This window comes from Carassius gibelio, chromosome B17, assembly GCF_023724105.1.
Source record: "Carassius gibelio isolate Cgi1373 ecotype wild population from Czech Republic chromosome B17, carGib1.2-hapl.c, whole genome shotgun sequence".
Taxonomy (NCBI): Eukaryota; Metazoa; Chordata; class Actinopteri; order Cypriniformes; family Cyprinidae; genus Carassius; species Carassius gibelio.
Window position 1 is genome coordinate 8,845,511 of NC_068412.1, and position 15,394 is coordinate 8,860,904.

Sequence of the window (15,394 nt, forward strand, 5' to 3'; positions counted from 1 at the left end):
ATGAAGCTTACGGCTTGTCTTTTGTGGTTCCTGTGGAGCGTTATTTTGTATTCTCAAGTGTGATGTAATATTATATGCCTGAAAGGCCACCTCACCACACATCGAATGCATGTCACAAACGGCGTAAATATGTGCACCTGTACTCTGTTCTCTCCTTATTTGAATGATGAAAATAAGATCAAGCCTAGCAGCTGGTCCCTTTCCTGTCTTTGCAGATGCAGTTCAGTAATAGTTTCTCCTGTGAGATCTGTGCATCCACCAAAACTGCTCGAGGCGTGATATGGAAAGCTTAAGCGAGGGCATATTGCACGATCGAGCTCAGAGAGAGAAAGAGAGAAGGTCTTTTTATTTGCTGCCTGCTGCTGTCTCCTTCAGGATGCCTGCCAGCTCAGACAGTCAACTGTTGAAGGATCAAAGCCGCAGAAAATCAAGACACGTCGCTCCGATCAGCAGTGTCAAGATTGTGACATCAAACCAAAATATGGAGAGCCGAGTCCTTTAGAAAAGGTGATTCCAGACAATATTAGCTCTCTTTATCAATCTTTTGTGTACTTCATCTGGAAATTGATGATAATTACTGTGCAGTGAAGTGATCTTGTTCAAATTTGTTATTGTTTACTGTATGTAACATGGATGTTGTAATGTTAGACCAAAGCACCGTTATTATTTTGAGAGCTCTAATTGAGAATGTGAAGCTTTTTTGTCCTCTATTAATTTGTTCAAACTTATTCAGTGATTTGAATGCACCTCTTCTACAACTGTCCTGATATCATAAAAAGTCAGAATAAAATTATTGAAAAGAAATGATTAAATATTATAAAATATATATAAATCAAAAAAAGTTTTTAATATTTTATATTGTACATACACAAAGTCATGTGGTCCAACCAATATTTAGAGAGCAAAAAAAAAAGGAAATTATATCATAGAGAAGACCCTGCAAGGTCAAGAAGTCTAAGGTTATAAAAATTGATTTACTCTTTAAAAAATAAAAAAATAAAAATTTTTTTTTTTTTTTTTTTAATGTATTTGAACTCCAATGTATTAAAAGTGTTAATATATATATATTTACTTTTTATTTACTGGTTACACCACAGAACATGTCATTGAATGTAACTTTTGGAAACCATATGTGACCCTGGGCCACAAAACCAAGTAGCATTTCTTAAAAATAGCCAAATATACATTGTATGGGTCAAAATTATAGATTATTATTTTATGCCAAAAATCATTAAGATCATGTTCCATGAAGATGTTTTGTAAATTTCCTATCATAAACATATCAAAACTTATTTTTTGATTAGTAATATGCATTGCTAAGATCTTCATTTGGACAACCTTAAAGGCGATTTTTTTTTTTGCACCCTCAGATTCCAGATTTTTAAATACCTTTTTTATCTTAATATTGCCCAATCCAATGCAAAGCTTGTTTATTAAGCTTTCAGATGATTCCCTGTATTTTATTTTATTAACCTTTATGACTGGTTTTGTGGTCCAAGGTCACATTTAAAAGCTTGTTAAAACCAAAACAATGAATAAAAAGAGTACAAGGCACACATTTGAGATTTTCTTTATCATGGACACATATTGATACTTTTGGATACACAGTCCTGACCACATGAGGTCTTCTGTGAAGCAGAAAAATATCCCGAGGGAACACTAATGGAGTTTCTATCATAATTTGGAACCAATCCTAAATGGGATAAAACAAGAATCCTCTCAGAATCAAATATGATCCTATTGGATGAACTGAAAATCCTAGTTTTCCATTTATTTTGTCAGAATGTCACTGTATGCAGCAGGAAGCTGGTTTGACCCATGAGCTTCCAGATTGTGACAGATTCCTTCAGGGGGTTTTAAGGGCTAGTGGCGGGTGTCTCGGTACGGAAGGTGTTGACTGTTAAACTCTCTTACTCCTGCGGGGGGAAACAGGTCCAAGCATGCTTCGTCTCTCTGTTCTCCCTGTCCAGCGACCCGGTGAACTGGCAAAGCGATATGTGCCACAGGTGACTGGAGGCTGGAGGCCAAATGATCAATAGGACACTACATTCGGCGGGGTTGGTGTACTTGATATTCACCTCTTTCCCCCAGCGCGAGACCCCGAGAGATGATATGCAGATCATCGCCTGTAAATAAGAGATAGTACACGCGCGCACGCGAACACAACAAGGCGCGCGTTTGTTTCCCCCGCGCTCCTAATTTAGTAAACTTGGCAGTCGTTTTTAATCTCCCGGCAAATTGAAGCGGTAGGGGATCGTGGCAAGTGTTGGATGCATGTTATTAATTCCTCGCTATTTCTGTCTAGCGCAATTAGTCACTGTTTGCCGCTGAAAAAGTCCCATTAATTATCTACGGCCTGTAAGCGGAGCTGCGCTCGTGGCTACTGTCTGAAGAGTCTGGTCCACATTCAGTGTCCTCACCTCTGAGAATGCTTAACGCTTTTAAAATACCTCTTTTATTGCGTTTAAACGCGTGATCTTTGCCTCGGTGTGAAAGAACGGCACGAGTCGTCTCAGTTTGTCTTCTGTTGTCATGATTGTTCACGAGCAGAAGGCGCAGAAGTCGCGTGCACCGCTGTTTCAGTAAAAACGCGTGTGACGTCAGATTAAAGGTCTGAACATAATAACAGAGTTTCATCTGTCATAGGAGCTGTTCCAGGTCATCTGAGAAAAAAATTAAGGTGATACTGGGACTTGTTGTGAGTCCAGTTGCAGAAATGCTTGTTTTTTCGATTATATCCCCGCTATGTTATTATCTATGGCTTTACTTGTTTCCTGGAGGCCCCCAAGGCCCCAACACTGCACATCTCTCATTTGTCTGACACACCCAATTCAGGTCTTGGAGTCTCTTCTAATGAGCTGATGATTTGAAACACTTCTTTACAGGAATATAAAGTGGTGGCCAAAATAATACACTAGTATTTTCATGTGGTTTATGTTTAAACGCACCTGCAAAGCTACAGTGTACTGTTAAAAGTTTTAGGCACTTGTGTAAAAATGCTGTAAAATGATGATGCTGTCAAAAAATAATGTTATAATACATTTTCTTTATAAAGTAACCTCTATTCACTACAATAAATCAACATTTGGTGTTGTCATCCTTTGTGTTTAAAACAGCTACTTGTGCATAGGTTTTCGGGTAGTTTTGCAGGTGGGTTTGTTGAAGCGTCTCGGAGACGTTGTCACAGTTCTTCTGGATCGAGTCTGTCTCTGTTCTGTTTCTTCACGTCTCTCCACACAGACTGATGATGATGAAGAGAGCACTGGCTGCTGTCGGACAAAAATCTCACTGGATTATTATTACAATTCATGGCAAAATGAATGTTTGGAAATGTAAACTGATATTTCACTACAGCAAAAGATAGAAATGACTGACTTAAAAACCATTTTTTAGCTGCTGAAAATATAGTGTTCTAGTAATTTTGGCTAGGCCTGTTGTAAAAATGTTGTAATTTTAAATGATTAATTAAAATAAGAATTATATAAAACAAAAAATATATCATTTTTACTTTGGCTGAATAGTTTTGTGTTTCAGAATTGCTTTACAGATTTAATTTGGCTGAAAACACAATAATTAATTGTGCAATAGTGTTGTGAAAAGTATTTTGGTCACACTTTACTTTAGGGACCGATTCTCACTAAACTCCTAATGTGTTGTTTATTAATAGTTATTAGTGTGGTTGTTAAGTTTAGGTCCTGGGTCAGGTTAAGGGATCTAAAATATGTTCATGCAGAATAAGCTTATAATATGTGCTTTATAAGTACTAATAAACAGCAAATATCCTAGTAATATGCATGCTAATAATAAGCAACTACTTAATAGTGAGAATTGGTCCCTAAACTAAAGTGTTACCAATATTTTACATGCTTGAACATCACTTGATATCCTTAATAATATACTGACCAAGCGTGTTTTCAATTTTATCTCAACAATACCAATTCAAGTTTGCTTCTGCAAAACCATATTTGGATCTTTTACATCTATTTATACAGTTTCTTCCTTTCTTGTCCAATGATGAAACAAGCAGTTAGTCAGAAAGGCAGTGTATTTATAGGTCGAGGGCTCAAACACAAACACATCAGCAGCACTGAGTCCTTCGTCATCCCCCTCCTCGCTTCCCCTCTCTCTCTAATTCACAGCTCTGTGGCAGCAGTGGCATGCTCAGCTCCACAAGAGGACAAATGACTTTAATTACAGAGTAATTGCCGAGCGTTGTGTTAATTAAATCTTGATCAGTTTAAGTAACTGGATTGCTCCCACATCGAGCCCATGCTGTTATGTGCTGTCTCACTCTCCATCGTGCACATCTTCAGTCTCTCACACACACACACACACACACACACACACACACTCTCCTCTACGTGTCTCTGTAACACAGCTCAAACCATTTTGGTGTTTCATTCTTTTCATTCATTTATCTCCATCGTTTTGGTTGGATTACATCAAAATTGGTTAAAACTCAGTTAATAATATATTAGGATTCATAAACTGAAAACATATATATTTTACAGCAGTTATTAATCCAGATGAATGTTATTTCATAAATATGCTATTATTCAATATACACAACCTTTTGAAAGTTTGAGATGCATGTTTTTGAAAGACGTTTCTAATGCTCACCGAGGTTGCATTCATTCTTCAAAACTGTAGTAAAAACTAATATTATTGGAATTGAAAATAACGGTTTTCTACTGTTATCTATTTTAAAATAAAATGTTTTTTTGTGATGACAAAGCTGAATTTTCAGCATGGTTACTTCGGTGTCACATGACACTTCAGAAATCATTCTAATATGCTGATTTAGTGCTCAAGAAGCATTTCTGATTATTATATGTTGAAAACAGTTATGTTGCTTATTTTTACGAGGGAAAAGCATTAACAATGGAAAAAAACAACAACTTAAAAATCTCTAGATGGTATATATCTTCACAATACACTCTTATTTTAATGCTTTCTCAATTAAGAAACCCTATTTTTTCCCCTGTAGGGTTTATTAAAGGGTTTGTTGCAATCGGCTGCAGGTCATTTGCGAAAATGCCATAACAAACATGATAGAAGCAGAATCAAGACTGTGGCATCTACTGCAATTTCAGATACATGCATTATCTTTAGGTTCCTGTTGCTTTGGCCAAATTGAATCCTCTTATTTTAATTGGCCGCCGTTAGGTGTTCTGCTCGAGGCATTTCCAAGCAGCCCTTGCTTTTGTTGTGTCTCATTCTCCAGGCCCCACCAACGAATATTAATCACAATTGTCCTAATCTCTGGGATTTTAATTGGAGTGCTTTGTAAACCACAAGGAGGTAAACAGAAGACAAAGGTGGCCTAAATGCACCTTGAATAGGTTGGTGTGCGCAAGGATCGCCTTTTTTGTTTCGTGTTGGCTTTCGAGAAACCGAAATCCCAATAAACTATATATCATCACATGCTTGTCTCAGAGATTGTAAAAAGCTTGTCTGATAGAGCTGCATGTTAATAAAACAGGGTGTAGTAACACACAGCACACACTACATGAGAGACGTATTGCATTTACCACTGCAATTAATCTGTTTCAGACCGAATCCTTTCATTGCTTTGCATATTTGTGTAGCGAACACAGAGGATCATGGGATTTCTCTCTACAGATTTTAAAGGGCTTTATTGAAAATCCACTTGTTTGCTAGGCTCTTGGGTTTAGATTAAAACAGACTGTCAGTGTACAGTAAGTAAGCAGATAGTAAGCAACAGGCTGGAGCTGAAACATATTGCAATGAGTGGCGGGTTTATCTGTGATTTAGGAAAACCTAATCCAGTTTTCACTGATGCACTGAGTGATTGAATTTATGTGCAGATGTTTATATGTGATGTGTTACCATTTAGCATGATGGCTTTGCTCTTAAAATACTGTGGTTTTCTGGTGTCTTCTCTGCACTGGCTGTAGTCAGCAGGCATTTCCCTAAAAAAACAAAAAACGTACTGTGTAATACTTGGCATAGTAACACTTACTACTCATTACAGTACAGTACTCAGTACTCAGTACAGTCCCTGCTACATTTGAACTATAGCTATTTTGCACATGTTGGTATATATGACTGTTAACATTTTCTGTATCATTGTTTACATTTTGCTAAATGTACATTCTTTGTGTGAATGTGTGCACATCAGTCTGAGAGCAATGTACAATGACAATAAAAAGCTATTCTATTCTATTTGTATTTTGTCGTTGACAACTAAATAAAGTGAATACTTTTTTATTTTTATTTCAATATCAATGATATAATAAAGTAATAAAACACACACACACACACATTTTAGAGATGTAAGTAAAGGGGCAAACTAAATTAAGGAAAAATATAACAGCATTGTTTACTAGTTACCAACGTTTACCTTGACAAAGGCTATTTTGTTTTGCCAAAACAAATTTTTTACTTTATATTAATGATATAAATCCTTTACATAATTTGTATACACTCTGTGATTGTGTAACATAGGGGATTTATAAATTTTTGGGGTGGTATTTTTCTGTATCTTTATCCTGTTAATATTGTAAATGAAGAAAAATGACTCATACTTGCATTAAACCTGGAAAACAAAGCCCTGAACTTCCAGAACAGCAGATTTATCCGTTACAGATTGATGCAGAATTAAGACGCACCAGGAATTACCCAGATTAACCTGTCAAAGAAAAAAAAGACTAAGCCTGCTCCTTTAACATTTCAACCCAAATGAATAATTCTCACATTCCTTGCATTTGAATTGCATGAATACTGCACTCTAATCAACTCTTAGTTTTTATCCTCTCTATATAAATATATCTAGCATAACTTTAGTACTGCAAATGGCTGGTAAAGTATCTACTATTTTTACGGCTCATGTAATTGCCATCAACATTTGTCTCTTTTATTTGGAGCCGTATATTGCAAAAAAATTGATTGTAAATTTAATTATGTGCATGCAATTTCTCGCTTTGCGGCTTAGAGAGAAAACTATATACATTAAAGTCTGCTTTTGTACATTGGTTTAAGATGACAGGGGTGTGTATTATTCAGGAACATTTCCATGTTATGATTTCACGTTCATTATACATATAAGCAATTTAAAATGTTTTGAAAGAGCAATCCATCAGTTTTGCTTTTTGGAAGCTGGCTTGTGTATGTGGAGGGCAGACTGTGTGTGTGTGTGTGTGTGTCAGGTAGGTGGTTGAACCGGTGATTAGACAGTAGGGACGGTAGTAAGGGGGGAGCGTGGAGGATTATGAACTCGGAGGTGCTGACACATCTCTGCCTCTCAGAGCTCTCAATTTAGTCAAGGATCAGACTCACTTTAGATGGTGGAGGATTAATGATCAGTCTAGCATGACATTTTTATGAGGGTAACCTTTCCTCTCGTCAGGCTCTGAAGGGTCTCGTACTACATCCACATCTCCGACTGCCACCAGAAGCACTTTTACTGCAACAAGCTGTACAGATTGTGCAGGACTAATCATTTCAGCTCTGAAGCCTGATTGAAGGCTCAGGAAAATAAAGAGAAAATAATCATTCAAGGTAGCTAATTAAAAGTGTGTGTAAGCATGCAGTCAGGGCAGATGTCTTATTTCATCTGACACTAATTCAAATAACCGACTGAAGTTTTGTCCAATGTATTTTAAATGTTTAATGATCCACATCAAGTTACCAGCTGCAGTTACTGTTATTAAACTAAAATAAAACAAATATATATATATATATATATATATATATATATATATATATATATATATATATATATGCCTTTTTTTGATAATGGTAACGATTAATAATGATTAATAGTAACAGAAACACTTTTTGTAAGAGTATATAGTAAAGAAATCATTAATCATAATCGTAGGCAGAGTTTACACATCACTAGATTATAAAGGGATTAAAACCTAAAACAACTTGCCTAACGTTACCTCACATAAAAAAATAAAATAAAGATAGCAGAAAAACACTATATTAACAAGTCTTCATAGTTAACTTATTAGCTTTTTTCCTCGGAAAGTAAGAAAGAAAAAAATAAAGACAATGAAAACGTATTTGAAAGCTTATATACAGTGTTTAATAGAGATCCCATATTTATTTGTTATGATTTAGCAATTTGCGCTATACAAAAGAACTACAGTAAATATGGTAATTTTGCCGGAAACTACGGTTACTATGGTAATTTTTTTTTAACCAGCACTTCAACAAATCCCGCCCAACCAGGAAGTGAAATCCAGCTCTTTCCTCGAGTCCAGGCGGAAAAAGTCAAAAGATCAACAGTGCAGATGTAGCTTGAATGCAGTCAGCGAGATGTTGTCACGATTGTGTCGCAGCGAAGACTAAATCGAGTTCTGCTGCGATATTAATATCCTTCATATTGGCGCAAACGCCGATGTTAAGAGCAGCATCTGCAATGCTATCGAAATAACTGCTGCCAAAGGGATAGCGGGTAACTTTATAACGATAACGTTGTTATTTTAAAACCTTACCTCGATGATACGGCTTCCGTTTATTGGTTACATCCGATAATAAACATGTAAGTTGTTTACCGGAATATTTTGAGGACGCGCCGTTTGCAAACGAGGCGCGCGAAACGAATGACTCTGGAGACACGTTGAACAAACGTGAAATATGCGTGAAATTTCAAATAGCTAACAGTAACATAGAAGAGGTGTGGAATGTCGTCGGAGAGGTTGAGTTGGACCCTGACGGGAGCGACGGTGGCGTGTGTTTTGGCGGTGTATGTGGCCTCTGCCCCGCGCGCGGTGTCCGGAGGAGACTCAGGTAGGACTGCAGTTAGTCACGTGGGTCTGTGTTTGTGTCACATGCAGCCTATCACAGAACAGCATATTGTAAGATCACACACACCACAAGACATGAAGCTTTTGCAAATATACACTGCATGAGAACTGTTGAGATTGTTATTAATCTTTCTGAACACCTGACTAAATCCAGCACCGCTAGAGGAACCCCAAAAATATTTGGAACTCAAGTCACACCTGATTTATACAGTATGAACATCATATTATAACAACAACAGATTAGACCAAGTGATGCTTATTTTAAAGTAGGATAGCATAAGCTAAACTTTTTGTTAGACACTAGATATTGGATATTTTCTGGATGTGAAATGTATTAAAAAAAAAAAAAAAAAAAAAAAAATATATATATATATATATATATATATATATATTTAAAGGATCATTTACAGATGCGATTATAATATTTTGGAATTATTCACTTCAGACATTATGAACTCAAGGGAAGGTTATCTACTGCTGGGTCAGACTGAAAGAGTGTCAGTCCTTCTCAAAGCTCTCAAGAGAACAGAAATGCTAATCTCTCTGGAATGACGTCAGAGCATTAAACAGGAGAGAGAGATGACTTCTGTACATGATGATATAAATGCTCTGCAGGATTGGAGAAAACATGAAGAGGATTGTGTTCGTGTCAGATGTAATGAATCATGTATAATGAAATAATGTAACTGTTTAGGCAGCTTTTTTATAATTTAGCAGTTTGTGATTAATTATTATATTAAGGTTTTTTTTCTGTTTTGTTAGTCCTCCTATCCTCCCATGTAATTTCTATTAGGAACAGTTATTTCATGCTTGCAATTTGTTTTAAGCAATCCCATTAATGCAAAGGTAGAGTTACTCTTGCAGACATAGTACTGCTAGGTTTTGTTTTTATTATCAGAATTAAGTAAAACAAAAAAAATCATAATGGGGATACAAATCTCCTAATATCATAATGAAGAAAAAACTTAATTAATTGTTTCATTTTTTAAAAGAAGGTTTTATAAGAAAGTTTTCCAAATGTTTTCTAACAATACATGGTTTCATATTTTACTATTATTTTTTTATAAAATGCTTAATAAAAATCTGTAAATGATAGCATAAAGAGGATGCCTGCAGACCCTCATGTTTGTATAATACAAGGTCAAGACGTTTCTTAAAATATCAAATAAAATATAAAAATTTGATATTTTAATAATTTTAAGGCATGGTTCAGGTTGTAAAATGTTCTGTGGCTCCTTAATAATTCATGAATAGGTTAATTAACTTTATAAAGTTAATAATTCATTATACTTATTTTCTTCCTTGAAATTGATAAATGGATAATAATGTTTACACATTATTAATATGTGAATACTCACATGTTTTCACATTGAAAGGAAAATATAATTCAGATTATTATTTATTTTAAAGGTAAATAATATAAAACCTTTCAAAAACCACAAGAACCCAACATGCATACAAAGTGCATTTGTAAGAACTTAGCACACGTGTTTTAAACTAGATTTTTATAAGACTCTTGCTTATCTTTGACGTGTACTCTTATTAACCCATAGACGCATTGCAGCACATTATTTTTTAAAAGATGCCCAATAGCAGCCATATTCAATAATGGGGAGACAAAAAGAAATGTTTTCTTCTGAGGAAGGGGGTGGGTGTGCAAACAACAAGCTGCTGTTCTGTGAGCTTTACAGCATGTGCACGGGCAGGGTGGCTTTTGGAGGCTTTTAGGGGGATGGGGGGCTGCAAGACGCTGTTTGGGGCTTACAGAGAGAGAGAAAAAAAATCAGCCAACCCCTTAAGCGTGGCGTTTCGGGACATTGCAGGATGCCGGCGTGATAGCGCCAGCTGAATGCTCGGCAGAAATTCTCCAGGTCTCCGTCTCGCAGTCCTAATCCCTTTAGGTGTGCTGCGCCCCGGAGAGGCTGAGCGGGCGCCCTGCGGGACCGCTGTTGTCTAGGAATGCGAGTGTGGAAATGATGAGGATTATGAGGGGAAAAAAGACGGCTGTGGGTGCCCGATGCTGTGCTATCACCGAGACGCTTCGCTGTCCTGCACTCAACTGCGTTTGCGCCACTTTCCACGTTTTGCCCTCCCTCTTTGAGACCAGGCTCTGTATAGGGGTCTAGAGACAGCACTGCAGTGTGTGAATGAAATTGGGAATGTATAACAGAGAAATTTTGATTACAGGGAGATCCACATGCTTTGAAATGCGGTAGACCTGGCTTCACCACGTGTGGATCTATTTCTATTCTAAACGAGAGTGTGAAAGCAGAGAAAATTCAACCGCTGAAGTATGAGGGGTCTGCACCTTCAGATAGAGGACTTCCAACATGACAACAAAAACAGACGACCACTAGTGATACGCAGAAAGTGCCAGCTAACAATTGCAAAATTTTCTGATGCACTGAACATTTCATATTGCATCAGAGAGCACAGATTATAGGATTTTACAGTGTTTAGGCAAGTATTGCATCAGGTAGCATTGCTTAGATTTATATAACAGGCCAAAAACATTTGGGATTAGTAGGCGAAAGGTCTTTTTGCCCATTCATTTCTGAACTGCAGTTTAAATACAATTTTTTTTTGGTTTGTAGATTTCTAGATTTTGATCAGTCCTACATTTTTGGCACCCTTAAAGCACTTTTCTCTCCCAAAACTCACTTATTTTTTATGTATGTCCTGTAATGAGCTGGATTACACATCATTTGTAGGCCTGGAAAAGGAATGGAAATGAATAACATTTCAACAAGTCAATAATATACACTGTCATTTAAAAGGCTGCATTTACTTGATCCAAAATACAGTTATATTATTAAATAGTATTACAATTTAAAATAATAATTGTTAATAATAGTTCGTTGTTGTTGTTGTTATTATTACCGTAATTCCTCAAATAAAAGCCGGGGCCTTTATTTACCTGAACTACAGAAGGTAACAGGCCTTTATTTCTAATTCCATCTGTTTGATAAATATTAGCACAGAATCAGTTCAGAATCAATCACCAAAAGAATCAGTTCGGTTCAGACGCGTTCTGTGTGTCAGTCTGCTTCACGCTGAATCACACATGTGCAGTATCATCAGCTCCTTGTTTCTCGAATCAAACACGTCTGACAGAAACAGTTCTCGGTTCAGTGTACTGATGATCCGAAAACCGATGCAACCGGTTCTTGACTCGAAAACGAGAAACGCTCCGGCGGTGGGCGTGTACGTTCGTTATCTGGCTCTGCTGCCTTTATTTAAGACAGGCATTTATTTGGCCCGGCATTTATTTGACTACCGGTTTTTATTTGAGGAATTATGGTATTATTATATTTTAATCTACAGTATTTAAAAATTTCTGATGGTAAAGCTGAATTTTCAGTATCATTACTCCAGTGTCACATGATCCTTCAGAAATCATTCTAATATTCTGATTTGCTGCTCAAGAAACATTCCTAATTTTTTTTATCAATGTTGAAAACCTTTATTATTTTGTGGATTTCAGATTTCATGTATTTACATTTTTTTGTTTACTATTTATTTATTTATTAGAAAGTTCAAAAGAACAGTTTATAAATCTTTTGTAACTTTATAAATGCCTTCTGTCACTTTGATCAATTAAATGCATTGTTGCTGAATAAAAGTTTAATGAATTAATTACATTTATCTTTTATTTAGAAGTGTTTTTTTTTTTTTTTGTGGCTGTCTCTTTAAATGCAAATGAGCTGCTGCTCTCCGCCCCTTTTTCCAGATTAGGGCTGTGCCTTTACAGGTCATACCTGCTGAAAAAACCCCATCTGTTTTGGTTCTGATGATTATCATTTTTATTGCACTGCAATCATGCGTATTAAACAATATGAGTTTAAACTTCTGATATACAGTTTTCTCAGTGTATATATAATGTAATATTATAATGAGATTGCTCCGTCACCAAGGAAGCGAAATCTGACGCGCTCGTTTTTTTCAGTTGCTTGTTGGAAAAGGCCAAAAGAAAGTTACTGGGATAACCTTTTTCACGTTTCCTTGGTTGGTAGACGGACAGGGACCTGACTATAGCACTTAAAACCTGGAAAAGTCAGAGTTTCATGATATTTCACCTAGTTTGATATTGTTAATAAACTACCATTAATGAATGCATTAACACATTTGATTACATGTATAGATATTCAAATTTTTATATTTTGGTTTGCCACTTGATGTGAATTCTAGGTCCTTAAGTCAAACCAGACAATATTTAGCCATATTTCATCTTCACCAACTGTATGCATCAATAATGTTGTGAGAGGAAACACACCGATGTTCTTAAGATCTCAGTCACTGGTAGGGTTTTAGAGGGAGCTTTTTGCATGCGTGTGGCTATGTGTTGAGGGACTCCGTGTACAGCACACAGCGATGGATGGGGCTCTGCGCGTGCACCTTGAGTATTGGAAGATGTGAATACATTAGCCTGTGTATGTGTGCGTCTGTCTGCTCGGGGATCAGGGGAGCCGTGTGCGATGGAAGAGAATGAGCGTGTCGCTTAGGAAATGTCACACTGGGAAGATTTTGCAGGTTTTGATCCAAGCAAATTAATGCAAAACCCAGTGCAAGTATTTGATTTGGGAAAACTTTCAGGAGCGGACTTGTCTCTTAATAATAATTATTGGGTTTACATTAATTTCCCTCTCTGTTTTTCTACCACAGGAGAGCTGATCACTGCTGCTTGTGAGCTGGGGGTAAGCATTAGCTGCATTGTTTAATCAATCCACTCATTAACTCTTATAAGCATTAAGGAAGTTTAATTAAGTATGGGGGGAGAAGAAAGATGATTAATTTACTTTTCAGGCCACAGGTTCTTTTATCCTCCCTTCTTTTCTGTGCACTTCTTTTTTAACTAACTTAGGACGAGAGAATGCTATAATTTGCAACCCTGTTCTTCAAATCCAATTAGACTGAATGGTTAGGCGATGGCTTTTGTAAGCTTCGCCTTATGTACGGTATAAGGCTTATTATACTCAACCCCTCTCCTTTTTGTGCATGCGTGTGTGCGCGTGTGTAAGCCGCAAAGAATGAACTAAATCGGGTTAACAGTTATAATAAGTTTTATTATTTAATAAAGTTTATTACGCCGCCGCGATCCTTTTAGGGAGGCTGTGTCGGTGTCACTACGCCAGTAATCTCTCCCTCTGTCCGTGTGGCCTGTCTGTCTGCGGCTTTCCCCAGGGTCAGAGGGCTCTCTTCGGGCCGCGGGCCCTCCCTTCCTGCTCCCTTGAGCTGTGGATCTTTTTTCCTTTAAACTCCTCTTCGCAGGACTGCCCCCTACCGCGTGTTCTGCCTTCTTCCGGCATGCCACACACGCTTCCAGACCCGGTGACGCCTCGGCGTGCCTTTCCATGCTGTTCGCATTTCAGCGGTGCAGGCATTTCAGCCACACGCGTCACACGTCACTTGCACTGTCACACACCTTGCTGGCACTTCCAAGTGTGCCCTTCGCGCCCCTGCCACCTGCTTACCATACTGTCTCTCTCTCTTTTTTTTGTCCTGTGTCTGTCCCCCCTCCCAGGCCTCTCTGTTCCTCTCTGCCTTGACCTCTCATGCTTGTCTTCAAGCTGTCTGTTCGTTCTGTATTACAGACATTTAGCAGTGTTTGGGGAAGCTATGTAGCTGATGTTAAGCTAAGTGGCTACCAATGCTAGTTGACCAAGTTCCTTTTAACCGATGCCTATTTAGTGTGCAAAATTACAAAATGCATTTTTTTTCCGAAATATGTTTTTGTTCATTCAATTTCCTTTTCATGTTAAATATAGTAAATTGAGAATACATGTTTGGAAATATGGAAATATGATTTATGATCCAGACAAAATCTTTTGTGTGCAAAATAGGCAGGTCACAAAACCCTGAGGAGAACCCTGGTGGCTAAGCAAATGACAAATGTCAGAATTGTGAGATATAAACATGCAGTTCATACATTTGCAAGATGTGAGGAAAAGCACATTTTAAAATGAGTTTAAAAAGCTGTGCAACTATTGACAACACTGACTGCAATGAAATACCCCCCCCCCATAAAGCTATGTGCAAAATGCATTTATGTTGCAACTATATTTTGTTTCCTAAAATTCTTTTTTCATCCTGGAGCTCTTTGCAGCTCCTTAAGGGGCCACAAACCCTAATTTGTAATCCCCTGGATTAGACAATGGATCTAGTTTCTCCTGGGTGTGTTTTTATTTGTCAATAATATATAGTTAAGTGAGTTTTAAGTTACTTTTAGTTAGTTACTTCACGACACTGACTTATCACAGTTCACCAAACCTGTCTTACAAGGACTTCAGCCTTACGAAATTGTTTGGAGGGATCAATTGACTGGGACCCTCTCTTCTGCTTTGATCTTGAACCTCACACAAGCTTTTACACATCCACTTGTCCACCGAGTTTCCAATCCATCCCTCAAACAACCTCTTCTCGGAGACGTTTCCTTGCTCTTCGCTCTAGTGTGCAGCGTTTCTCAGCCTGCTGTGCCTGTGTGTGTTATCAGGCCACTAGGAGTGAGACAGCCTTTAATAGCTCTAGTCCTTATCGCTCCTTAGGGGACTTAGTGCCTAATTGCTGGGAAGGCAAGGAGACAGGGAGGGGGAGGACAGTGTGATGCTGTAACCCACAAA

General features: G+C 37.4%; 1 protein-coding gene across 2 annotated transcripts in view; it reads left to right on the forward strand.

The window, feature by feature from the left end:
* Positions 1–8,174: 8,174 nt before the first annotated feature.
* The window catches only part of tmem260 (transmembrane protein 260), a 30,236-nt gene continuing 23,016 nt past the window's right edge, over positions 8,175–15,394 (forward strand). Inside the window, exons 1-2 of one of the 2 annotated variants that reach the window (XM_052581286.1) lie at positions 8,175–8,760; positions 13,440–13,471. In XM_052581286.1, coding sequence (XP_052437246.1) covers positions 8,655–8,760; positions 13,440–13,471 — 138 coding nt within the window. In that variant the 5' untranslated portion in view covers positions 8,175–8,654. The remainder of the gene's footprint in view (positions 8,761–13,439; positions 13,472–15,394) is intronic. The other variant, XM_052581287.1, reaches the window with a different exon arrangement.